We start from the raw sequence: 26912 nt of genomic DNA, 5'->3' as shown, positions 1-26912 counted from the left end.
CTGGCAGCGGTTGAGCATCAACCTCAGTAGTAACCACATAAAGGCAGGAAAGCTTTAGATAGAACAGAGGCATAGATCTCATGATGCATTCATGTTTTAAACCGAGGATGAGGAACTCGTTGTTCTCCAGATGTTGCTAGACACCAGCTCCCATCAGCTGCAGTCAGTGTGGCCAGTTGTCAGGGATGTTGAAACCTGTAGACCAACAACACAATGGAGATCACAGTTTCCACCATCCCTGTCCTAAGGTTTCATGTTGATATGATCTGCTTGCTTTGCCCTGAGTAATGCCCCTCAGAATGCTAACATACTGTTGCAGCTCACAATGTAATCCTGGTACATCAGGAAGATCTGGATTTTATTTGTTACTGTTCCATCTCGCTACAAGCAACGTACGTAATCAACAATTTGTGGGGCTACACTTTGACGTTCTGATTGTACCAAGAGTGGAGCAGCCCTGTGTGTGTGTGTGTGTGTGTGTGTGTGTGTGTGTGTGTATAATTATTTATACCCTGCCTATCTGGCTGGGCTTCCCCAGCCACTCTGGGCGGCTTCCAAAAAAATATTAAAATATTGTAATACATCAAACATTAAAAGCTTCCCTAAACAGGGCTGCCTTCAGATGTCTTCTAAAAGTCTGGTAGTTGTTGTTCTCTTTGACATCTGGTGGGAGGGCGTTCCACAGGGGCGGGTGCCACTACTGAGAAGGCCCTCTGCCTGGTTCCCTGTAACTTGGCTTCTCGCAGTGAGGAAACCGCCAGAAGGCCCTCGGTGCTGGACCTCAGTATATATATATATATATATATATATATATATATATATATATATATACATACTCCGTTGAAAATATATATATATATATATATATATATATATATATATATTGCAGGTTTTGGTGTCCTCGGGTGTCTTCCCGTGTAAAAGTTGGGGTGTCTAGGCGACGTTTCGACGAGGTCTCACTCGTCATCTTCAGGCTGGTGCTTTCGGCTTCTTGTTACTGGAACAGAGCAGGATCTCAGTGTTTGAGTTCCTATAAATACTGTTGAGGAGGTGTGGTGTATAGCCTCCAATGTTCTGGGCTATACACCACACCTCCTCAACAGTATTTATAGGAACTCAAACACTGAGATCCTGCTCTGTTCCAGTAACAAGAAGCCGAAAGCACCAGCCTGAAGATGACGAGTGAGACCTCGTCGAAACGTCGCCTAGACACCCCAACTTTTACACGGGAAGACACCCGAGGACACCAAAACCTGCATTCCTATACCCGTGAAAATCTACGAAAGCAAATATATATATATATATATATATATATGTGTGTGTGTGTGTGTGTGTGTGTGTGTGTGTGTGTGCTGGGAAGTCTGAGCTTATTTTAGTTAACTTGGAACTCTTTTTTTTTTTTCCCTCAGAGAAATGAACCGTAACAAAATTAAAAAAATAGATGGGCTTACGTTTCAAGGACTTCCTTCTTTGAAATCTTTAAGAATACAAAGAAATGGGCTAGCTAGGCTCATGGATGGAGCTTTCTGGGGATTAAGTAGCATGGAAATCCTGTAAGTATACGCTTCCATAGTCTTCAAAAAATAATTCATTTTTGAATCCCTTAGTTCATTGCTTATTCTGAGTAACTGTGATGCTAACAATATATAAATGTACAACCCACCAACCTGTAAAACTTTTCTGGCTTCTGTTTCCAGTAGGAAGAGCCTTAATTTCTTCTTGTTATGTATTGATTTTTAAGTTTTCATATGAAACTTGAGGTCTTTCCCCCCCCTTTTCTGTTCCTATTTATGTGTGTGTGTGTGTGTGTGTACAGGCAGCTGGATCATAACAACCTAACAGAGATTACCAAAGGCTGGCTTTATGGCTTGCTGATGTTGCAGCAGCTCCATCTTAGCCAAAATGCTATCAGCAGAATCAGCCCTGATGCCTGGGAGTTTTGCCAAAAACTCAGTGAGCTGTGAGTAGTAGTTTTGTGTTTAAACTCTTCCATTTTTAAGAGCAGGGTACAAGCCAAAGCATGAGCGGCTTACCAGTGAGCTGTGAATTTTTTTTTCTAACAAGATTTCTAAAGGTGGCAACAGCTGTTTGTGTGTTAGTTAATGCAATGATATTTTGTTGTGAGGAGCTGAAGCCAACTGCGTCCCCCCCCCCCTTCGTAAAAGTTATGTTTGGTCTTTTGTTACTGTCATTTTTTAAATAAGGAAACCCATTCTACTATTAGGAATAAGGAAACCCATTCTACTATTTTCTTTGTGATGGAAAATAATGTGCAAGCTTATATCAAAAATAATCAGGCTGAAATTAATCAGGGGACAAATTGTGAATTGGGTTTGGGTTCCTTATTCATTCTGATTAAAGCAAACGTTTCTCCCCCTCTCAAACTTGCAGGGACTTAACTTATAATCATTTAACCCGGCTGGAGGATTCAAGCTTTGTTGGCTTAAGCCTACTTGTGAGGCTGAATGTTGGGAACAACAGAGTGAGCTACATTGCCGATTGTGCCTTCCGAGGGCTATCGAGTTTGCAGACTTTGTAAGTTTCATAGTAGGGTTTTTCTCTCTTTCAGAAAGCTCTACAATAGCAAGACTATCTTAGTGTAGATGAATGTGAAGGAATTCTAAACGATGAATACATTTTGATATAAGGAAGATTTCGTCTCTGCTGCCATTGATATGCATTGGCAACAACTGTTGAAGCTACTTTAACTGTTTTGATTTTATTTCATATATATATACCTCACATTTTAGAATAATTCCTCACAACAGGCCTGAAAAAAAATAAAAACGTCATACGATCAGTTGAACAAAAAGTAAAATCATGACATAGCAGGGCTGCTTTACTTTGCTGATTTTATGACATGCAGCTGCTCCTTTTGAAAATGACTTTTAAGAGGGTGCTTCTAAGCACTGTGTGTGGAAAGTGTAACCAATTTCCTGGGTTTCCAGTTGGGTAAAACATTTAGACTAGGGGTGAACATGCCGCTGGGTTCCCAATGTGCTTCCTTCTAGGAATCAATTGCTTTTGTGATTTAAACGCACTTGTACACTTTGAAGACCTTGGATCTGACTTATCTATTTCTCTCAACAGGGATCTTAAAAACAATGAAATCTCCTGGACAATCGAAGATATGAATGGCGCTTTTTCCGGACTTGACAAACTTAGGTGGCTGTAAGTACAACTTACTGCTTTATCTTCAAGTGCAGATTCTGTATTCCCCATCCCACCCCAGCTGCTATTGTCCTTCCAGATCTCTTTCCGCTTTCGCACATTAGAGAGAAAGGCATTGGAGGCAAAAGTAAAGATTAAAGAAGGACCAGGCAGGAAGGGTGGGAAAGAAAAGATTGCTATTATTGGTGGTTGAGGGAAGCTGGAAGTCATCTGTAATGTGGATTTGGCCACTAGGGTGCTTGACTGTATGTTAACATTTACAGTTGTACCTTGGATCCCAAACACCTTGCGAGTTGAACGTTTTGGCTCGCGAACGCCGCAAACCCGGAAGTGAGTATTCTGGTTTGCAAATGTTCTTTGGAACCCAAACATCTGACACAACTTCCATGGCTTCCGATTGGATGCAGGAGCTTACTGCAGCCAATCGGAAGCCGCGCCTTGGGTTTCCGGACGTTTTGGAAGTTGAACAGACTTCCGGAATGGATTTCGTTCAACTTCTGAGGTACCACTGTACTTCCCTGACACAGCCCTCTCTGCTGAGGTCTGAGCTGCAACAGTGCAAAGCTAGCAGAAGCTTGATTCTCATATTAATCTGCTTTATTTAGCTTATAGTTGGAGGGAGAAGGGTAATCAGAAAATTAACTAAAGTGGAGGCAGGCAGAGTGGGAATTAACACATGAAACCTTGGAAAAGGGATGCGGGTGGCGCTGTGGGTTAAACCACAGAGCCTAGAGCTTGCTGATCAGAAGGTTGGCGGTTTGAATCCCCGCGACGGGGTGAACTCCCGTTGCTCGGTCCCTGCTCCTGCCAACCTAGCAGTTCAAAAGCATGTCAAAGTGCAAGAAGATAAATAGGTACCACTCCGGCAGGAAGGTAAACGGCGTTTCCGTATGCTGCTCTCGTTCACCAGAAGCGGCTTGAAGCTGTCTGCAGACAAACGCCGGCTCCCTCAGCCTATAGAGCGAGATGAGTGCGTAACCCCAGAGTCGGTCACAACTGGACCTAATGGTCAGGGGTCCCTTTACCTTTACCTATGAAACCTTGGGGCAAAAGTCCAGAAACACCAGGATTTTTTCTTGATATGCTCTTTGGAGTCACCTTAGTTTAACCCGGCCTTCCGTGATGTGCTTCTCTTCAGTAAGGTAAAGGTAAAGGGACCCCTGACCATTAGGTCCAGTCGAGCTGACTCTGGGATTGCAGTGCTCATCTCGCTTTATTGGCCGAGGGAGCTGGCGTACAGCTTCCGGGTCATGTGGTCAGCATGACTAAGCCGCTTCTGGCGAACCAGAGCAGCACACGGAAACTCCGTTTACCTTCCCGCCGGAGAGGTACCTATTTATCTACTTGCACTTTGACATGCTTTCAAACTGCTAGGTTGGCAGGAGCAGGGACCGAGCAACGGGAGCTCACCCCGTCACAGGGATTTGAACCACCAACCTTCTGATCGGCAAGTCCTAGGCTCTGTGGTTTAGACCACAGCGCCACCCGTGTCCCTCTCTTCAGTACATCTCTCTTTTCATTAATTACAAAAAAAGTTTCCAAATACTCTTCAGTTGAAAAGACTTTGGATTATCTTAACTGCATGCATGGTGTCGTGCAATCAGTCCTTATGCCTTTCACATAAGACCAAGATTCTTCAGAGTAGAAATTAGAGGCAGTCCTGTTAGTGGAAAGCTACATAAGGCAGGCAAGGGCAGATGTTTGGCAGGGCAATCCAGCATTCAGAGGCAACGGCTCTGTTAGAATGCAAAGATTTTCTTCACAATGCACAGATGTAGAAATAAATTGGCTGACAGCCCTTGCAAAAAAAAAAAAAAAGCTTCACCAAATTATATACATTAAAAGGCTTTGAACATGCCTTCATCTCTCCAGTAACTGAAGCAGAATACATGTATATATTTAGGAGAGGAAGGTGTTGAGAGGTAGGTAGACATAGTGCAGTAAAACATGCCTAAAAAACAATTATTAAGAGTCTCTCCTAACGGTTCCAAAAATCATGCATCTATTTTATTTTCATCTGTTACATGTTAAGTTTTTTATATTTCCAGGCTACTCCAAGGAAACCGAATTAGGTCAATTACTAAGAAAGCGTTTTCTGGTCTGGATGCACTTGAACACCTGTAAGTAGTTGAAAATCACATTGAACCAGACAATTTTTAAAATGTGCAATGATGCCAACTTGATGATAACCTTCAAAGGGGGCATATAGGTCAGTTGTAGAGCTCCTGCTTTCGTCATCATCATCATCATCGTTTTTAATTTGTATACCGCCTTTCTATCTTACAATACTCAAGGCGGTTTACAAGCTGAAGAAACAAAAAATGTACATCTTATAACAATCTAATGCAATGCAGAAATGTGATAATAAAACATAATTTTAAAATAGGCAACCTCCATCAAAAAAGTAACACTCAACAATCATTAGAATAGTATAAAATAATAATATCAACATATAAAAGTTACACAGAAATCCACTCAACAGTTACAATAATATCTAAACTATAATCAATAAAACAACAGCAAGCCACAGGACATCAAACAATACAATACACATTAAGAAGCAGAGGGTAGAGCAAGGCAGGTGGAAGGAGGCCTTGCCTAATGGAGTCTCTCCCCTCACAGTTCTTCCTCCAGGAACAGCTTCCTTATGAGGAGACCCAGGGCCGGAGGGTGGGGCAAGGCAGGTGGAAGGAGGCCTTGCCTGATGGAGTCTCTCCCCCTCACAGTTCTTCCTCCAAAGGAACAGCTTCGCACGCCCAAGTTCCCAGTTGCGATCCCAGTTTCAATCTCCAGTAAGGGCTGAGAAGAAAGCCCTCTCTGAAACCCTGGGGAGCTGTTGCCTATCAGTGTAGACTGAGCTAGAGATGGTTTGAGTATGAGACGACTTTCTGTGTTGCAGCATAGGGTCTATAGATGGCATTCCCCTGCCAAATTGCATTGTATCTAGGAAATACAGTCAAAACATACAACTGGGGTAGATGCTGGTACAGCATGAGACCCAGTGGGTTGAAGCCCCACATTGGGTGAAATATTCCTATACTGCAGGGCTTGAATGAGATGATCCCCACGGTCCCTTCGAACTCTACAATTCTATGATTTATTATCTTTTAAATGAGCCTCTGTGTAGTGGTACTTATATGGTACAAGCTGCTTCTTTTTCATGTTCTATTTTACCCCAGCCCCAGAGCAGAATGTGAGAATTTGCTTTGACTTTGTTTGCCTTGCGATCCTACATTTTGCCTTTTCCTTTTGTTTTCACCTGCAGAGATCTAAGTAACAATGCCATCATGTCGGTTCAAGGAAACACGTTTTCACAAATGAAGAAACTTAAAGAATTGTAAGTGTCTCTGCTTTGCCCCAATGAGACATATGTTATGTTTGAATATATTGGATAATCATAGCCACGGACATTGGTAGTAATGACAATGCATTTATTTTGAAAAGCAGTACCTTTAGCAACTTTCTCACGTCGTTGTCGAACAACATAGGGCACAGTTAAGAAAAAGGGTGTTGTGGATCTGAAAAAGGAATAGCAGTCGTACCTTGGTTCTGGAATGCCTTGTGACTCAAAAGTCTTGGCTCGCAAACGCCACAAACCCAGAAGTGAGTGTTTCTGTTTGCGAAGGTTCTTTTGGAACCCAAACATCCAGTGTGGCTTCCGATTGGCTGCAGGAAGCTCCTGCGGCCAATCGGAAGCCGTGCCTTGGTTTCCGAACGTTTTGGAAGTCGAGAGGACTTCCGGAACGGGTTCTGTTCGGCTTCCAAGGTACCACTGTACATATTTGGAGGTATACAGCTAAGGCAAGGATAATTCTAGAAGTTCATGCTGAACAAGTAATAATACTCTGTTTTGGTCCTATAAGACAGAAATTCTTTCCCCACTTACCTAAAGCAAGGGCTACTCTGAACTATACCCAGGGCTGGATTTAGGTTTGATGAGGCCTTAGGCTACTGAAGGTAATGGGGGTCCTTTATATGTCCAGCTGTCCTTTGTCAACAACAAATTGTCACTGTTTTTTGTGTTGAATATATGCTATATGGTAATTTATGGACCTAATAGGTATCTAAAGCCATTTGCACATGCAGAATGTAGGCACCCTATATATAGAAAGGAACAAACCAGTGATATTTTAGGGAACAGGCTAGCAGGCGGGGCCCATTAGTTACATCATAGGAGCCTACACAGCACATAACACTGTTGCTGTATGTAGGTTTTATTTTATTTGTTTTTTATCTTATATTTTGGAAATGTGCATCCAGGTTTTTTTCTCTTTAATTTTTTTGGGGGGGCCAAGAGAGTGGGGCCCTAAGCTATAGCTTGTTTAGCTTATACGTAAATCCGGCTGACTGACTATACTAGACACTTGCCTGTTCAGCTGCATGTCCATGACGCAAAACCAAACCCTTAATCACGCTGGGCTCTGCTTCTTTAAGTCCTTTCCTCCTCCACCACCCTGGTTCTGATACCAGGGAGCCAACACAGGATTTATCTCAGTGAGGTAAGGTAGGGGAAGGTTTTGTTTCTGTCCCCCTCATTCTCCTCTAAGTATAGGGAAAGGGCCATAAAATATCTGCCTTGCATGCAGAAGATTCCAGGTTCAATCCCAAGCAACTGTCTGAAACCCTGAGGAGCTACTGCCACTCAGTGTGGACAAACAACAGCAACAACAACAACTTATTATTTATACCCCGCCCATCTGGCTGAGTTTCCCCAGCCACTCTGGGCAGCTCCCAATCGAGTGTTAAAAACAGCATTAAATATTAAAAACTTCCCTAAACAGGGCTGCCTTCAGATGTCTTTTAGAAATAAGATAGCTGCTTATTTCCTTGACATCTGATGGAAGGGCGTTCCACAGGGCGGGTGCCACTACCAAGAAGGTCCTCTGTCTGGTTCCCTGTAACCTCACTTCTTGCAATGAGGGAACTGCCAGAAGGCCCTCAGAGCTGGACCTCAGTGTCCAGGCTGAACAATGGGGATGGAGACGCTCCTTCAGGTATACAGGCGTAGACAAACTAGATGGACCAATGGTCTGATTCTGTATAAGGCAGCTTCCTATGTTTGTATAAATAGCTAATCCTTCTATGCTGGCTTTGTAGCACATCTGGGTAGGTTAGGAGTGAGGCAGGAGGCTTGTACACACTGCCACACTCAGTTCTTATATATGTGTTAGACCAGGATGAGCAAGAAGCCTGTAATATGTTCCCTCCAACACATGTACGCCTGATAGCCCATGATTCTCACCTTTCCATGAACCTTCCCTGAGATGTTGAGACCGGCCAGGCTGCAAACGAAATAAATAAATCAGTGCAACACCGTTGATTTTTGTGATCAGTTTTGGTGCTTAACTTATCTTTGGGTTTGATTTAATACTGCTTTCCTGCTCTGGAAGCTGTGAAGTTCTGCTTCCTATGAATGGAATCCGCTCCTGTTTTGTTTTATAGGTACCTGAACACGTCTAGCCTTTTGTGCGACTGCCAGCTGAAATGGCTACCCGAATGGCTGATGGACAACAATTTCCAGGCTTTCGTCAATGCCACTTGTGCCCACCCTCAGATACTAAAAGGGAGGAATGTGCTTGCTGTCAGCCTAGAAGATTTTGTGTGTGGTAAGGTTGTTGTTTTTTGTAATCCTTTTTCATTGCTGTCTAGATGGTTGTTTCAGGGCAGAGTTAAACAGCTTTAGCTTTATTACCTGAATTGTGAGGGTTAATAGTTTTGTTTGTTTGTTTAAAATACTCTTCCCCCCATCCTCCACTGTTCATGAGCTCTGCACTGCAGATATTTCAAGTTTGTGGTTTTATTTCAGATGAGGAACGACAGTTTAGGATTAAGTTTTGTGTACTGCATAGTTGCATATTGTGTACAAAGGAAGGCTCAGTGGTTTGTGGTGGCAAATGCATATGCTGCTAGGCTTAAAATGTGAATGCCACTTAGGTAAGCATTGTTCTAAATATTTTTGTGTGCTGTGAAATGTTTAGACAGATGCATGCTTAGTGTTTTTAAATGCAAAAGTGCAGGAATATGTATAATATAAATAGCACCTTCATTGTGCAGAGGTTAAGACATTCTTCAGGAGCTTTGTTAACATACAAAATCCACATAGTCATATTTAAGCACAATATTTCATTTTTATGGCCTTTGTGCACTCCTACATCTAAGAACATTTGAGAGCCCTAGCAAAGCTCTCGCATTCCTGGCTCCCACCTCCTAAAGAGAAGAGTCAGAGGTGGGACAAAGGCATCCCTTCTATTTTGACCAGCGTGTTAGTAGCTGCCCAGGAAGTTCTATTGAGCTCACGGTCTTTAGGGAAATATTTTCTCACAGACTCACTTTTCTGTGTTTGCAACTCAGCACAATTATTCCACCCACCCCCACCCCCCAAAATTAGGGATTTCCAATGTTTTTTCCACGATCAATTTTGTTTGGGCATAGTTTCATTTCTAAGAGAGTAGAAAGAGGTAAAAAGGTAAAGGTACCCCCGCCCATACGGGCCAGTCTTGACAGACTCTGGGGTTGTGCGCTCATCTCACTCTAGAGGCCGGGAGCCAGCGCTGTCCGCAGACACTTCTGGGTCACGTGGCCAGTGTGACAAGCTGCATCTGGCGAGCCAGCGCAGCACACGGAACGCTGTTTACCTTCCCGCTGGTAAGCGGTCCCTATTTATCTACTTGCACCCGGGGGTGCTTTCGAACTGCTAGGTTGGCAGGCGCTGGGACCGAACAACGGGAGCGCACCCTGCCGCGGGGATTTGAACCGCCGACCATGCAATCGGCAAGTCCTAGGCGCTGAGGTTTTACCCACAGCGCCACCCGCGTCCCTCAAGAGTAGAAAGAGATTGGACCACAAAACAATGTGTAGGGCTGGGCAGTATCTGGTTTTCAGCATTGTTGATATATTACCAGCTAAACTTCACAATATACTGATATAGCACAGTATCCAAAATAAGGATGGATGTATGTGGAGACATTGGCTGTCTTCATGGTCTTTCTCAAGTTATGTTTTTGGCATAGCACACACATCATGATTCGCGATATATTGCCAGGTCAAAAATTATGAAACGGATATCCTAATATGGACTTCAAACTGATTTTGGACGATATATCGCCCAGCCCTATTGATGTAGGCACTTTCCTCATTAGATCCTATTTGAGGGCAGCTGCATCAACCTCACTCACAGTGAGAAGCTCTTTGCATCTCTTGGTTCACAATGGAAGGGAGGGAGGTTGTCCAACCCTGACAGCCAATGAAATGTGAGCATTTTTAAAGGAAGCAGGGAGCCTGTGGTAACAGGAACTGACCAGAAAGAGCAAACAATCTGACATGCATTGTGGATTTTTGAGGGGTTAACTCTGGTTTATCTTTCTTGCAGTGAAAAACACACCAGTGCTGAATAGCAGGGAGGTTCAGGTCTAGGATTTCCTTTATTTTTGTGCTGCTCATGAATGTGCTGCTCATTGAACCACTGTCAAAAGTGTTCTTTCATAGCCACAGTTAATGGCCATAGTTGGTGGCCCTAGGCAAACTTGGGCTGGAGTTTTGTACACAGTTAACACTGGCATTAAAAGAAAATGATTTATGAATGCATAACGGGCAGCAGAAATGCAGCTTTTGTAAAAAGAAAAACCCACCATGGCTTGCTCTGAAGAGCTGTAAAATATAACTAATGAAACTGTAGGTCCAAAAGCATAATTGACCCCATTATTAGAGATGGGAAATTAAGCCACAAAAAATCACTTCTACAAGAAAGAGACATGCTTTCAGCTGAACCAATGTTACAAGCATTCAGCTGGGAAGCACCAAAATGCAGTACACTATAAATATATATGCTATAGCATCTTTGCAATACGGCTTCTTAATAACTTTTAAAATAAATCCCTCATGTCTAATTGAGAGAGTTACTGCTTGAATTAAACTTTCTTTGCAGCATATACCAAGAACTGGACAAAATTTGGTTTCTTTAATGGACTAAACAAATTAATTGAATTGAATAAACACTTTTTGATCTCCATAGCCTAGTTATCACGTTAATGTTTCAGTGGGAAATGTTGCTTAAAGATATATTTTCAGTCAAAAAGAATTGTGCTCCTTAATTCTCAGATCTTGCAGCTGAATGGCAGTAATTTAAATATTCATCCTTGCATTCATTAAAATGATTGCTCAGCAGGAGAAAAATACCACATGCCTTTCTAAATTTAATGAAAACAACTCTCTCTGTGTGTATGTGGTTTTAGAAGCTAATTCAACATGCCAGGTTAAAGTTCTGGGAAGAAAGGAAGACGAGGAAACAGAAACGGGGCATTTTAACAAAATGAAATTGTGTGCTTGCCGGTTCCTTTGTCCTTAATAATTCGAAATTTATGTAATTTGTAATTCTCCCAGCTATCAAAAGATGATAAGTTTTAGACCTAAAGGCAATTTTTTTAAAAAAAGAAGAAGGTGAAAATGAGATTTAAAACATAAAATAATCTTGCTGATCCATTGTTGTGTATGATCATCATATGATTATGCAATAGAAGTTGTCAGCTGGTATTCCCTGGGCCAAAGCAGCACAACCCAAAAGGTGAAAAGGCAATATGGAAGTCGCTGTGATTATAAGCAATGAAATTTTACACCAAGCCAGGAACCTGACTTTTAACATGCCACCTCTTACTCCCTTGACAGAGTGGCAAAGCCAATAGCTGATAAGCGGTGGAAACTGGCAGCACAATCTTAGGCTATTTAGAAACAAGCTCTATTGAGTTCAGTAGGACTCAGCTGCCAGATAAATGCATAGAGGATTGCAGTTGGAATGTACTTCTGCTTCATGAGTGAAATGTTAAACATTAGTTGATTGGTCAAAACATTATAGTGTTCAGAGTACAGCAATTTCCCAATGGGATTCAGTAGAGCCCTTTTTATCTTCTCTTAGCCCCACCTACCCCCAACCACATGCGAAAGCAGCATGACCAAACATCAGAGGGAATGGGAGGCCTGGGCTTGCTTGCCCCAGCCAATCCAGCAACGTCCTCTTTCTGTAGACAAGAAACAGAGGATCCATTTCTGTATCTGTGCTGCTTCCTTATTTGGGAAAGGATGGTGCCTTTGGCGGACACAGTTTCTGAGATGAACTCAAGTACAAACAAAGTTACTCTGTAGACCTGAGATGGAGAACTAGTGTTCCACCAGATGCTGTTGGCCGGCGTTTGTCCGCAGACAGCTTTCTGGGTCATGTGGCCAGCATGACTAAACCGCTTCTGGTGCAACGGAACACCGTGACAGAAGCTAGAGCGCACGGAAACGCCGTTTATCTTCTCGCCACAGTGGTACCTATTTATCTACTTGCACTGGTGTGCTTTCGAACTGCTAGGTTGGCAGAAGCTGGGACAGAGCAACGGGAGCTCACCCTGTCGCGGGGATTTGACTGCCAACCTTCCGACTGGCAAGCCCAAGAGGTTCAGTGGTTTAGCGTCCCCCGCTTCCCCAGCTATTGGTAAAAGAACCTCCCTCAAGAGTACAATTTAGAACAGGGATGGGGGACCCTGTGGCCCTGCAGATGATGTTGGATTGCAACTCCCATCAGGCCCCAGCCACCATAGCAAATGGTCAGGGATGATGGGAGTTGGAGTCAAAGGTTTGCCATCCATGATTTAGACTGCTGATTGGAAATTGCATCATATCTCTTTTAAGTACTTGATTCTTCCAATTAATTAAAGGTCTGGTCTGGTCTCTCACTTTCGTCTCCGACAAGAAATCACATGAGCTTATTGCAATTCGTCCCCCCCCCCCCCTTTGCTCTTATATTCACAGATGATTTTCCGAAGCCACAGATAACTGTACAGCCTGAAACTCAGTCAGCAATCAAAGGTTCCAATTTAAGTTTTATATGTTCAGCCGCCAGCAGCAGCGATTCCCCGATGACTTTTGCTTGGAAGAAGGACAATGAATTGCTGCATGATGCTGAAATGGAGAATTACGCACATCTCAGGGCACAGGGCGGCGAAGTGATGGAATATACCACCATTCTTAGGCTGCGCAATGTGGAATTCAGCAACGAGGGGAAATATCAGTGTGTTATTTCAAATCACTTTGGCTCATCCTACTCTGTCAAAGCTAAACTCACAGTGAACAGTAAGCATCTTGAGATTACCTGTATATTAAACAAAAATCATGTGATATGTAATCCAAAAGGCATCACCCGAAATATTTGGATACTGGAAGTTGAGATGCTGTTGGCTGCCTTCTCTGGACACATGGGGAACAAATGTGAAAGCACATTATATTTGAATGCACCAAAACCATATATATATCTATATATCTGGGATTCAGTAGGTTATATCCAACAAAGTTGTCCCAGAATTAACCTTGGAGTGAAATGTGAGTGAATACGGTCTGTCTAAAATAAGATTAATTCATATATATGTTTCCCCGAGTTGTGTACGTCACAACCTGTTAAACCTCATTTGATTCTTTAGAAATTATTTATATAAAGTAGACTGCATTTGGTTCATCAAAGATTCAAACAATTGCCATCCAAGATATACCCAGTTAAAGAGACCATTCAGTCAAATATTCAAGTAAAATGAAATACAGTATCATGGGGGAGAAATTCACACAACTCACACTCCCAGAATTAATGTGTAAACCAGGAGGCAGCAATCATTCAAAATATGCACATCTACAAATTTTGTGGTGCCTTTCTCAAATCACAGTATGAATGCAAAATGTGAATATTGGCAGGAATTGCATACAGATTTTCATGCAGACAATTTTTATATATATATAAAAAAATCTGATGAAGAAGCAAGGCGCACCGAGAGAAACTGATATTGACAGGTCCATCTATCCCCAAATAAACTAGAGAATCAGCAACAGAATTGATAGCATAGCAAGCAGCCAGTTCGTTATGTTATGCTGCTAGTGCTCGGGATGAGGAAATGATTGCCCTGTATGTGCTTCCCTGAAATCAGTCCTTATTTCAAAAGCAGCTTGCAGATGTTTCCTTCGGAGTTGGGCATTAAAAAATCTAGACCCGGTTGAGCTGGTAGAGGGCAGGGGAAACAATTGTCCATGAATCGATGGTGACACCGATTCCACTTACATTGTATGGGCATACTGAAAACTGTGGTCTGTACGCTATCTAATAAGAAAACTCACTTGTATCTCTTTGCATCTTTTGTGTTTTTTGTAGTGCTTCCTTCATTTACCAAGATGCCCATGGACCTCACCATCCGTGCAGGTGCGATGGCACGGCTGGAATGTGCTGCAGTCGGCCACCCGGTGCCCCAGATCGCTTGGCAGAAAGATGGTGGCACTGACTTTCCCGCAGCACGTAAGAGACGCATGCACGTGATGCCCGAGGACGATGTCTTCTTTATAGTGGATGTCAAAATCGAAGATACTGGTGTCTACAGCTGCACAGCTCAGAACACTGCTGGGAGCATCTCTGCTAATGCAACATTAACAGTGTTAGGTAAGATGAAATGTGATTGCCAACTGAACACTGGGGGTGCCCCTTTGTCTTTGCTTGTTGATAACATGATTAAAGCTTTAGAGATATTTTTAGACTTGGACTCAAATCCCCCCGGTCTAATATCCCTAGTGCTGCAAGATTGTCACAAGAGCGCCTGGACTAAAATTGTCTGTCAAAAACTTCACTCTTGTGGTTTATCACCACAACAGCTACTCACTTTGGGTTTTAGTAAAGCAAACAGTCTAATTTGTCAGCGCCTCAATGATATCGAGCGTCAGAACAACCTGCCCACTATAAGGAAATTTTGCCCATGGTATGACTATTTTCCAGCTTCACATTTTAACTCACTGGCACCCTATCTGCATAACCTAGCAATTCTAAAATATAGACACGTTTTTACTCTCTCAAGATTGAATGTATTGCCCTTGGCTGTACTTGAGGGACGATTCCAACAGATTCAACACGAAAAATGCTTACGTCCTTGCGGAGATGGCAGCACCGAATTGGTGGCGCATGCCCTTCTGGCTTGCATTCTTTATAAAGACTTTAGGAATGAGATTATCACCCCTCTTTTGTTTTCCATTCCGGGTCGCCCAGCCACTGCCACAGTGTCCTTTCTCTTGGCAGATCAAGATGAGCAGGTGACAGCAAAGGTTGCAATGTTTTTAGCTGGGGCAATCAGAATAAGAGCCACTATTTGACTATTGATTCAAAACCTTAAAATGTATTTTATATAATTGACTTTTTCTTTCTATTCTTTGTATATCATATTGTTGTTTTATTGCTGATGGCTGATGCAAATAAAGATTCATTCTTGGTAACATTCATATATTTGCTGCTCCCCCTCTTTCCTTCAGAAACACCCTCGTTTTTGAGGCCTTTGCTGGACCGGACGGTGACGAAAGGTGAAACGGCCGTCTTGCAGTGCATCGCCGGTGGTAGCCCCCCGCCTCGGCTTAACTGGACCAAAGACGACAGCACTCTGATGGTGACGGAGAGGCATTTCTTTGCAGCAGGAAACCAGTTGCTCATCATTGTGGACACAGACTTTGAAGACGCTGGGAAATACACGTGCGAAATGTCTAATACTCTTGGGACAGAGAGAGGCAACATCCGCCTCAGCGTAATTCCCACGCCAACCTGTGACTCTCCTCAGAACGCTGCCCCGTCTTTGGACGATGATGGATGGGCCACTGTGGGCGTTGTGATCATAGCTGTGGTGTGCTGCGTGGTGGGCACTTCCCTCGTGTGGGTGGTCATCATATACCACACAAGAAGGAGAAATGAAGATTGCAGCATCACAAACACAGGTGTGTAAACTGAAACTTGGCACCGGAAGAGCAGACTGAAATATGTTTGTGGTTAACCTACAGAGGTTTTTCTTCCAGGCTTATTTGTGTCTCTTGACTCCGATTCAGAAGAGCGAATAGCTTTTCAAATACATCCCTCTGTTGCTTATTAGCCCTAAAATGTGGCAAAGAATCTCGATGCTGATAGCTCCGTGTGTTTGCTTAAATCGCAGATGAGACAAATCTGCCTGCTGATATTCCAAGCTATCTGTCATCCCAGGGAACTCTAGCTGAAAGGCAAGATGGATATGGGTCATTGGAGAATGGAAGTCAACATCATTTTGTATCTTCATCCTCATCCATGGGAGGATATTTCTTACAACAAAGAGACAGCGGCGGTAAGCATTCAAAATGTTGAAGTGTACCATCCGAAAGCTAGAGATCCAATCACTATTGTCCTTAATTCATGGAGGGTAGCTTCTTCGACAGATAGACTCTGTTGATGAGAAAATTGTCAACTAATGGCTATGGTCCCTTAAAGGGTATTGGAATATCAAAACACTTGCCATCTTTTAGCATTTAGATCATCGGTGTATACAGATGCAAATTCATACATTTTTATCCTGCTGAGGAGTGCTTCCAGGAAATGGCTTGGAGATTTTTCTTGTGCATTTTATTCCATTTTTATTTTCCACCTGGAGCTAAGCTTTTCAACCACTGGCCAAGGACATCAATACAGTAGTGATCCGAATGCTACCAAGCGTCTTCAGCAAGAGAGTCAGCTGAGACCTTTCTGTCTTGACAGGATAAGTTCAGTTTTTCCCCATTCCCCAGCATCAAGCAGAGGTGCTTTTTTCCAAGTTAGTACTTTCCCAAGTCTTCCATATCCAGAAGGCAAAGTCTGTATCCTCTGGTTCTTTCTGTGAGATGCAACAGAAGGACTTGGTGTGGCAGCCATATATTGTGCCCTACTTAACGCTCTAGATCAGAGGTAGGGAGACTGTGGCCCCCCAGGGGCATCTGAAGGCAACCCTGTTTAGGGAAGTTTTTAATGTTTAATGTTTTATCATGTTTTTAATATTCTGTTGGGAGCTGCCCAGAGTGGCCAGGGAAACCCAGCCAGATGGGCAGGGTATAAGCAGTACAGTCGTACCTCGTTTTGCGGCCGGGATCTGTTCCGGAGCCCTGGCTGCTAGCCGAAAAGGACGCAGGGCAAAGCGCCACATCTGCGCGCACGCATGGAGTGGTTTGTACTTCTGTGCATGCGCAAAGCGCAATTTAGAGCTTCTGCGCATGCGCGAGCAGCAAACCCAGAAGTAACCCATTCTGGTACGTCCGGGTTTGCTGCGGACATTCACTGGAATGGACGCAAGACAAGGTGGATGTTCGCAGAGGTATTACTGTAATATTATTATTATATTATCATCATCATCTTGCAACTCCCATCACCCTCAACTAACGATCAGAGATGATGGGACAACAGCTTGTGGGCCGCAGATTCCCCCCATCCTTGTTCTAGCTCTCGCTGTTGAGGAAATCTTGTGCCAGAATAAGTGCACCTAACTTGACAAGGAACATTATGACAGTGACCCTGGCAATGACTGTGATCTAGAGGGCTGCACAGCCAGTTCTTTGTAAGGAATGTTGTTGGGAGATCCTCTCCGCCGCCACCCTGCCCAAGCAGCAGCTTTTCCACACCTTTGACAAGCTACTTCTAGAATTTAGGGGCATTTTTACAGAAAGCTGAGATGTCCCACAGCGTGGTCAGTGCTACACCATCTAAATAGACTCTGTGGAACTGGATGTTAAGGGTGCACAACTCTACACACTGGAAACCACTAACTGAAAAATCTCATTACGTTCTCAAATTAGTATGATATCTGGGACGTTAGGGTGAAGGGTGGACTCTAAATACACTTAATACAGAAATAAATGAGTACCTTAAAATAATATTGCTTTGAAATCAATAAAAAATTATAATATGTATTCATATATGAATGTTAAAGTGAAAATAAAGGGATCCTGACCTATACACCATTTCTGTTTTGAAGGAATTTGCCATACAGATAACTGCAGCGAAAATGACTTGGAAGCTGTAACCGATCCATTTTTATGTCATTATCTGGGAACTTCAGGAAGTATATATTTGAAAAGCAATATATGTGGCCCAGATATGTTTGACGTATACCACACAGGTAATCTTCGTTCCATATGTATATATAAAATAGTTTGCTGCATTTCATTGTCTCTTTTTGAAGGCTCTCTTTTGCTTAGCGAAGCTAACCCAACCTTGTTTTTTTTGCTTACGCTATTTTTTTTAAGGCTGCAACCCAGAGCAAAGGGCAGTGTGTGCGGACCTGTATGACTCAAGCTGCTTGAAGGAAAAGGAATGCTACCCCTATCCACACCCGCCTGAAGATCCTTTTGACCAGTATATCAGCATTTCTGGAATACACCCTCCAAGCAGTAAATTGCTCCCCTCTGGTTACACTCAGCATGAAGATAGTGGGACAAGAAGCTTGCATCTGAATTTGGATACATGTGAATTTAGCAGAAATCAAGAGCTGCCACCCCTTACTACGAGCGGCGCTTTCATGGGTATGCTTTCAATGGTTAAACTAGCTTTGAAAAAGCAAATAAATGTGAACCATGGGCATGCATTCTCCATTATTAGTGTATTTTTGGTCTTATTAGTGTATTTTTGGTCTTTGTGGAAGCCGCCCAGAGTGGCTGGGGAAACCCAGCCAGATGGGCGGGGTACAAATAATAAATTATTAAATTATTATTATTATTTCAACATTGGGTTGGGAAATTCAGCATTCAGCACCCATTTGCACACAGAATTCCCTAACCAGCTGGCAACATTGTTGAGTGAAAATCTGCAGCCACATGTATACTGCCTCTGGCTAATCTCAGGAAGTTGACTATTTTAAAAATGCGTCTTGTTACTAACTTCGACATTTAACTGTGTCAAAAGGCAGAGGTAGAAAGGTGAATCTGATTTAAGAACATTTCACTGGTCTGTGGGGTGGCCTTTTGTCCCTTCTTAATGGAGAGCAGTTGACAAACATATTTTCTCTCTTTTGTGTGTATGTGTTTCAGGAACGTTTGGAAAACCTATATGGAGACACCAGCTGGATTCCTTCTCAAGTTGTCGGCAGCCTTCAATTTGGCAGCCAAGAGCTTCTCAAAATCATCCTCGTGAATCATTGAATTTTGACTCAGAGTCTGAGGATGATAACAGAAAAGACCGGACGTTTCATGAAGGGGACAGTGGCAATTGTATATACAAACAGGCTGCTGAAAATTTTAGGACTCCTGTTTTTCGCTTCTCTGAGTTGGATACATAGCTCCCCCTCTACCCTGCAAGCTGATTTATGAACCAAAGGAACATACTACCTCAAAGTGGACATTATTTAAAAAAGGAGAGGAAAGAAGACACTCCATACTTGTTTTTTATTAGGGCTATGATTCAAAAAGAAAGAAAGAAACACATTTTTTTTATACAGATGCAGTTTTATTGCCAAAACATTATACATTTTTATGCAGATTATACATTCCTTATAGAATATATTTCTAATAATTTTATAGCTTTGTTTTAACTGAATGGTACCTTTTTGTAAATTAAGGGTGTGAATAATAACTATGCATTTGTTACTAAGACAGATTTCATTTTGTTGAAATGGGTGCTAAAGTGTTCTAAAGGAATACCAACATATGTACATGTTTTGTTTCCAAGGGTGTGTGTGTGTGTGTGTGTGTGTGTGTGTGTGTGTGTGCATTTAATGGTCATTCCAAAGTTATAAGCAGGTAAAATGGTCATATTTCCATATCACTTTTTAATACATTGGGCTGCCTTGTGCACTTGAAGCACTGTAATAAAAAGAAATATACAGCCGGCTTTTTATGTTCAGAGAAATGAAAAAGTCGTTTCCCTCCTCCAACCATCTTTTCACCAATTTGTCTGCACTACAGTGCATAAGCGCCCATAGCAGAATATTTGGCATCTGAACAAAGGCACTTGTAAGTCTCCTTTTCCAGATAGTGTTCATTATTTTACCTGAGCTGCTACTTTTGATTTAGGCAGCTTTGCCAATGTGCACCACAGTTCTGCAGAGCAAAATGAGCAACAGCATATTCAAACCCACCATACATTGGCCTATTTCCAAGTTGTATGTAGAGCTTTGCACATGCAAAGGAACAGCCCATCCACATGTGATGCATTCCTTAAGGCACACATGTTTGATTTGTATGAAACTTTGATTGCGTGCCACTTGAGTCACTCGAAAACATTCCCAGATGAATATGAGTTAATCATTTTATGCTTGTTATTTTACCATTTCAGTTTCCCAAACAAAATCATCTCTAAAAATGTAGCAATGTCCAATTATTTTTTTTTTTGCCAAAGATCGAAAAATAGTTTTAAACCCTGTTTACCAAGTCATTCAACAGTCTGTTAAGCCTGCTTTATGAAAGCATACCCCAATAAAGTATTTTCATAACACTTTCAGAAGGTTACCTGCCTAGGAACGGAACAAAGCTTACAGCTGATGAAGTCTTCTAATTGTAAAGAAGTAACTGGGAACATTACTTCTTATGTATCCTCACTCGAAAACAGCAAAAGGCACCCTGCTCTGTTTGAGCCAAAACACTTTGATGGGCAAAGTACTTGTGGTGGGGCTACACTGCACATATCCAAACACTTTCGCCATCAGTCACTGTCAGTTCAGACTCCAAAGCTGTCCAGTGGTACCTTAATTCGTTTCGGGGTGCTGTGTGCACCCCTAAAAATCTGTAACTAGAGGCGCCACTTCTGCATGCCTGTGCAGCGCAATAGAGTGCTTCTGCGCATGTGCGAGCGGTGAAACCTGGAAGTATACCCGTAACCCGAACCTGGAGGTTACGCAACACAAGGTACCACTGTATATGGGAAGTTAGACTGTTTTGCCCTGATGTAAGGTACTTCCCTTAACACTTGCTTATGTTGAATCACATTTGCCATTTCAATGCTTCTCCACCCAGTTTGGGAAGACCCAGAACAGTTTTGATGCCCACAGTGCATTCGAACCGCCAACCTTCCTATCAGCAAGCCCTAGGCTCAGTGGTTTATACCACAGTGCCACCTGCATCCCTGTGTATAATGCATTAAGGGGGACTCAAATATTTTTCAGGGTGTGTGGTATGATTTTCATCACCTCCAAATATGCACACAGTAGAGGGCTTACTTGAAAACCTTCTCTACTCTCCCTGCATGTGCAAAGGTCATATATTACAGAGAAGCTATTGTATTTGCAGCACTATATTAAGTGGACGGGGGTGGCGCTGTGGGTTAAACCACTGAGCCTAGGACTTGCCGATCAGAAGGTCGGCGGTTTGAATCCCTGCGACGGGGTGAGCTCCCATTGCTCAGTCCCTGCTCCTGCCAACCTAGCAGTTCAAAAGCACGTCAAAGTGCAAGTAGATAAATAAGTACCGCTCCGGTGGAAAGGTAAACAGCATTTCAGTGTGCTGCTCTGGTTCGCCAGAAGCGGCTTAGTCATGCTGGCCACATGACCCGGAAGATGTATGCCGGCTCCCTCAGCCAATAAAGCGAGATGAGCGCTGCAACCCCAGAGTCGGCCACGACTGGACCTAATGGTCAGGGGTCCCTTTACCCTTTACCTTTATTAAGTGGAGGTTATCCATGTATTACTCTAAAGTAAAGCGGGGGTGGCTAACCTGTGGCCTCCAGATACTTCTGAACTACAATTTTCGACCATTGATCATCGTAGCTGCAGTTGATAGGAATTGGAGGCCAACTGATGGAGGAAGCACATAATTCTCTATTGTCTTAAAGATACATATTTAAGTATTCTTCAGTTAAATGGTACAATTCATCTAGACCAGGTTTTAAGTGGGGGAACCCCGCAACCGTGCCATTTTTAAGCAAAAATTGTGGAGTGGTAAGAAATGTATATCAAGGTATTGAAAGTCTAATTTACCCTAATCTGTTTTCATTACTCGAGGGCTCCTGAAAGTTGTGAATCCTCATCTCAACAATGTGCTTAGACCCATGTGGCTCCCTGTAGGCTAATATTATGAGTCTCTTTTTAAAAAATATATTAAAAAAATCCCTTCACTTTGAAGGTGCAAATTTATATAGTTGTCAGACTTTTTAAAGCTTAATTGAAAGCAGCTGTTGGAACAGAACTCTGTAGGCTGCATCTTTCAGAGAGTAAGTCTGGAGCAAAAGGTCTTTTCCCCTCCCCATTGCCCCTCCCAGTGAAGTCAAAGCTCTCTCTTTTTCTCCCCATCCAGGAACCTGGCATCCAGATTGCAGTGTAATTTCCCTCTTTAATTTCAGCCCTAGCATTGGAGACAGGAAGCTAATCCATCTTCAGTCACCGGTGGTCTAACTGTACAGAATGGATTTTTCATGCTTTTGTTTATCAAATTGCCAGGTTTTCTGACTGTTATTGTTAATTTGTCTTCATTGTTGCCAGATGTGGTTATGTGGTGGCAGACACTGATATCAGCATTTGGGGATAATTAACGGTGTTTTGAGAGAAATTAATTTTTCCAGGGTTAAGACACACAGCTCCAAGACAGTAATGTAAGAAACCCTAAATTAGATTTGCTTGCTAGTGGTGTGATCCTATACTCACTTTCCTAAGAGTAAGCTCATTATTCGTTGGCTGTTCATACTCAACAATTTTCAATACTTCTATCTAGAATTACACTAATGACAGATCAGAGTTTAATTTTACAGACAGTTAGACCAGGGGTCAGCAAACTTTTTTAGCAGGGGGCCAGTTCACTGTCCCTCAGATCTTGTGGGGGACTGGGCTATATTTTTTTGGGGGTGGGAATGAATGAATTCCTATGCCCCACAAATAACCCAGAGATGCATTTCAAATAAAAGCACACATTCTACTCATGTAAAAACACCAGGCAGGCCCCACAAATAACAGACACATTTTAAATAAAAGGACACATTCTACTCATGTAAAAACACGCTGATTCCTGAACCGTCCCCGGGCCGGATTTAGAAGGTGAGAAGGTGATTGGGCCAGATCTGGCCCCCAGGCTTTAGCTTGCCTACCCATAAGTTAGACTAAAGAGCTAAAGATCTGCATGGTGAGATGTGCATAGATAGGCAGACTTTTGGATTCTTTTCCTCTTCTTCCAAAAGAAGGCTTTCAACAAGTTGGCTTTCCAATCCTGGGAAATTCCAGAAAAGGGGAGAAAGAATTGACAAAAAGCCAAAATAGAGGAGGGTGGGACCCAAACAAGTGTAAAATTCTGCTTTTCATATTATGGCTTTACATCTTGTCAGAAGGCCCAGTCTACCCAAAGTTAGGCACTTCTGATTTCCATTGATTTTAAGTAGAGCAAATAGGCATATACTGTACTTAAATCTCCTATTAACATCAATGGGCCTTAATGGTGCTTAAGTGTATCATGCTGTTAAGCATATTTTCAGCTAATAGAGGAGCTCTTTTCAGCTAATAGAGGAGCTCCAGTTTCAATTGTCAACTCCCAATTGCTAGACACTGAGGACCTCTTAAGATGTCTTACAGATGGAATTCCTGAGTAAAGAAACATTTGCCGCTTGTGTTGGCTGTGAAGGCTGCCTCTGGACAAATACACTGTTTGTGCCCATTTTGAAAGGAAGAACTAGGATTTCTTCATTCTGATATGTGCCTGTATGTAGGAACCAGTTCCAGAGTACATGTTGCCACACATTCATTTTTGGAGGTAGAAACATTGCAAAAATATATTTTTAGTTTGCTTCCACACACAGTTTCTGGCATCTGAGTTTTATTAGTTAGAAAGAGGCTAAACAGTTGACCTTGACACTCTGCGCTCATGGAACACAGAGCTATGCTATGCTGTTTTTCCTTCTGACGCAGATATCAAATAAAGTTTGTGGCTTGATATTCATACAGGTGTAGCACAGGTGACAGGACATGAGTTTGAAACAACAGAATGTTTCGTCAGAAGCTCTTTTCTTACCATTTGAATCCCCTTCGGATACTTGAAGATGGCTTTAAAATCACCTCTCAGTCTTCTCCCGGCTAAACATTCCTCAACCATTCCTCATAAGGCTTCTTCTCCAGACCTTTTATTATCTTCTTTGCCCTCCTCCGCACACTTTCCAGGTTGTCAATATCCTTCTTACATTGTGGCACCCAGAACAGGACACAGTACTCAGGTGGGGTCTAACTAGGGCAGCAAAGAGTGGAACTATTACTTCCCTGGACATTATACTTTGGTGGATGCAACCTAGAATTTTACTAGCTTTAATGGACACTGCTTAGACACTGCTTCATTTTTTTGTTGTTGCTGCTTTGATTTGTGTGCATCTGTATATTATCAAAAATTAAACCAGTGTACTCATTGAGCCCCACCTGTTAAATAATTATGTTCACCCTAGGCTGCATCTTTTTTGTGTGTATTTTTCAGGGAGGACCTAAAATCAATATATTTCCCTCAACAGATGTTTTATACAACTAGTGTGTGACATTTCTAAAGCCACAACCTGTGATTCTGGAGTAAGTCTCAATGATTTTGTTGGGTAGACAGGCATAGGACTACAGCTTAGAAAAGCATGGGCTTTGCTTTTAGACCTCTTCAGCCACATTTTCCTGATATGCACTTGCAAGCATGCTGTGTTTTCTAGTTCTGTGTGTTCCTCAATGTGATGTGGCAGGAATATCTTCTGAAACAGTAGGGTCCAATACAGGGATGAGTTCCTATCCCTTCCCCATGTTTTTTGTTTCTTTTTCTTTTTTTTACAGATGTTGCTGTAAATCACTTACAGAACTGACAGCGTTTGGGCTGCATGACAAACGTTCCATAATAATGCAGCCCGATAAAAATGTGGAATTTCTGAGGTTACTACTTGTAATGCTTTTGGTGCCGTTGTAAATTCCCAGCTGTGTCAGCGTAGGTGGAAAGCAAGTCATAAATAAAAAGTGTGCAGAGAGATCTCTTGCTATGAGCCAAATTCCATGACTTCATTCAACTACTTAAAAAAATAATAATCTGATAAAGTCATTAGCATTATCTTAATTACATTTTTTGTGTTAGAAATGGTCTACAATGTATATTGGGCATCTGATGAGCATCCATACTGCCCTGCTCAGAAACATACATGCATGGGAAAGAGACTGGGGGAGACTGGTGTCCCAGCAAGAAACCTTAATGATAACAAATAAACAAGAGCTTTGTGTATTTTGATAGGAGGGACAGGGAGGTGGTAAGAATCCAACAGATAAGGAAGGGGGGAAACTCTGCAATTGTCTGTGGCTTTAATGTGCTAAGAGACATTGATAATTCTAGGATAATAATAGCTTGGTTTAACCTGCCAAGCATTTTATGGGAATTATATACTGCAGGACGAAGGAAATGGGTAAAGTTTTGAATTTGGTGTGGAACAGTGCTGGATTTACGTATAACCTAAACAAGCTATAGCTTAGGGCAGGCTTCCTCAACCTCGGCCCTCCTGATGTTTTTTGGCCTACAACTCCCATGATCCCTAGCTAGCAGGACCAGTGGTCAGGGATGATGGGAACTGTAGTCTCAAAACATCTGGAGGGCTGAGGATGAGGAAGCCTGACATAGGGTCCCACTCTCTTGTGGGTCTCAAAAAAAAAATTAAAGGAAAAATAACTGGGTGTACATTTCCAAAATACAAGATAAAAAACAAATAAAACCTACATACAGCAACAGTGTTTTGTGCTGTGTAGGCTCCTATGATGTAATGCCAATGTTTTTGCATTATTAAGATTGTTAGGCATAAAAAATCATTTAAAGTTAGAGCTTAATAATTATTTCACTATTAATATACTTCTTCATTGTATTTGACTATTAATATACTTCTTCATTGTATTTCAGTTCAACAATTACTTTGATAAAATACATATTTTGTTATGTGCAAATGGCTTTAGATACCTGTTAGGTCCATAAGTTACCATATAGCATATATTCAACACAAAAAACAGTGACAATTTGTTGTTGACAAAGGACAGCTGGGCATATAAAGGGCCCCATTACCTTCAGCAGCTTAGGGCCTCATCAAACCTACATCTGGTCCTGGTGTATGGAATAACTAAAACAAGACGTGTTTGGGCAGTGCCCGTTCTGTCATATCAGGGATTTTTCATGCTTTTGAGACCTGTGGGCACATTTCAAGTGCTGTTTGGTGGTTGTTTTTATTTTGATTATGCATTTTGTGGTTTTATATTTAGATTTTATTCTGTTTAACCACCCTGAGACCTGAAGAAGAAGAAGAAGAAGAAGAAGAAGAAGAAGAAGAAGAAGAAGAAGAAGAAGAAGAAGTGGGCACCAGTCACAACATGGTTGCCATTTAAATGGGAGTGGGCTGGTTTAGGTTGTGGAGAAATGGTGAAGCTTACATTGAACTGGTTATGAATCCAAAGTGGTGTCAACGTGACTTGAAATTTGATAGGAAGAACCGAATGCACAAATACAGGAAAGGTGACTGCTAGCTTGACGCCATTACATGTGAATATTCACTTTTACTTATAAAAGCATTTCTAAACCAGCAGCTCATTATAATAAAATATTGTGGAAGTGTTTCCCCAAATTAAAGCAAAATCTACAGTCACATTTCATTTTGCAAATGGACAGGATCAAGTGGTCCAACAAGGAATTCAATTAAGTGCGTTCTCTAAACACTCTTGACAGAACAAAAATGTTTTCAGCAAACAATGGAACAGATCAGGATTTGCAAGTGCCTGTTTAATTTCAGCAGGAAGTGTACCCCAAAGGCTTAGTGCTTCTGTTCTGAAAGCTTTAGTTCCAGGAGAAGCTGGTAATAGTGGCATAGTGGGGTGGGGGGTTTGCCCCAGGCACAAAATTGTTAGGTGGTGCAAAAATTCAACACTCGGTGCTGCCTCAATACAGTTGCGCGCTTCCGTCATTGGGCTCCATTAAAAATGGCTTCTCCTTGCAAATCAGGAAGTGACCTCTTCAGACAATAGAACGACTCTTCTTAT

The 26912-nt window shown here is 42.2% G+C and overlaps 1 protein-coding gene across 1 annotated transcript in view; it reads left to right on the top strand.

Annotated features, from left to right (window-relative positions):
• The window catches only part of LRIG3 (leucine rich repeats and immunoglobulin like domains 3), a 55453-nt gene extending 35040 nt beyond the window's left edge, over positions 1–20413 (top strand). Inside the window, exons 6-19 of the mRNA XM_028746073.2 lie at positions 1410–1553; positions 1817–1960; positions 2392–2535; positions 3091–3171; positions 5220–5291; positions 6437–6508; positions 8614–8777; positions 12958–13278; positions 14339–14620; positions 15478–15930; positions 16143–16307; positions 17961–18104; positions 18232–18507; positions 19012–20413. Of these exons, the coding sequence (XP_028601906.2) occupies positions 1410–1553; positions 1817–1960; positions 2392–2535; positions 3091–3171; positions 5220–5291; positions 6437–6508; positions 8614–8777; positions 12958–13278; positions 14339–14620; positions 15478–15930; positions 16143–16307; positions 17961–18104; positions 18232–18507; positions 19012–19259 (2710 nt within the window). The 3' untranslated portion in view covers positions 19260–20413. The remainder of the gene's footprint in view (positions 1–1409; positions 1554–1816; positions 1961–2391; positions 2536–3090; positions 3172–5219; positions 5292–6436; positions 6509–8613; positions 8778–12957; positions 13279–14338; positions 14621–15477; positions 15931–16142; positions 16308–17960; positions 18105–18231; positions 18508–19011) is intronic.
• The last annotated feature ends 6499 nt before the right edge of the window (positions 20414–26912 follow it).

Source organism: Podarcis muralis, chromosome 10 (assembly GCF_964188315.1).
Source record: "Podarcis muralis chromosome 10, rPodMur119.hap1.1, whole genome shotgun sequence".
Lineage (NCBI taxonomy): Eukaryota > Metazoa > Chordata > Lepidosauria > Squamata > Lacertidae > Podarcis > Podarcis muralis.
The sequence above is the reverse complement of the archived record's forward strand: the minus strand, read 5'-3'. Positions and strand labels throughout refer to the sequence as shown.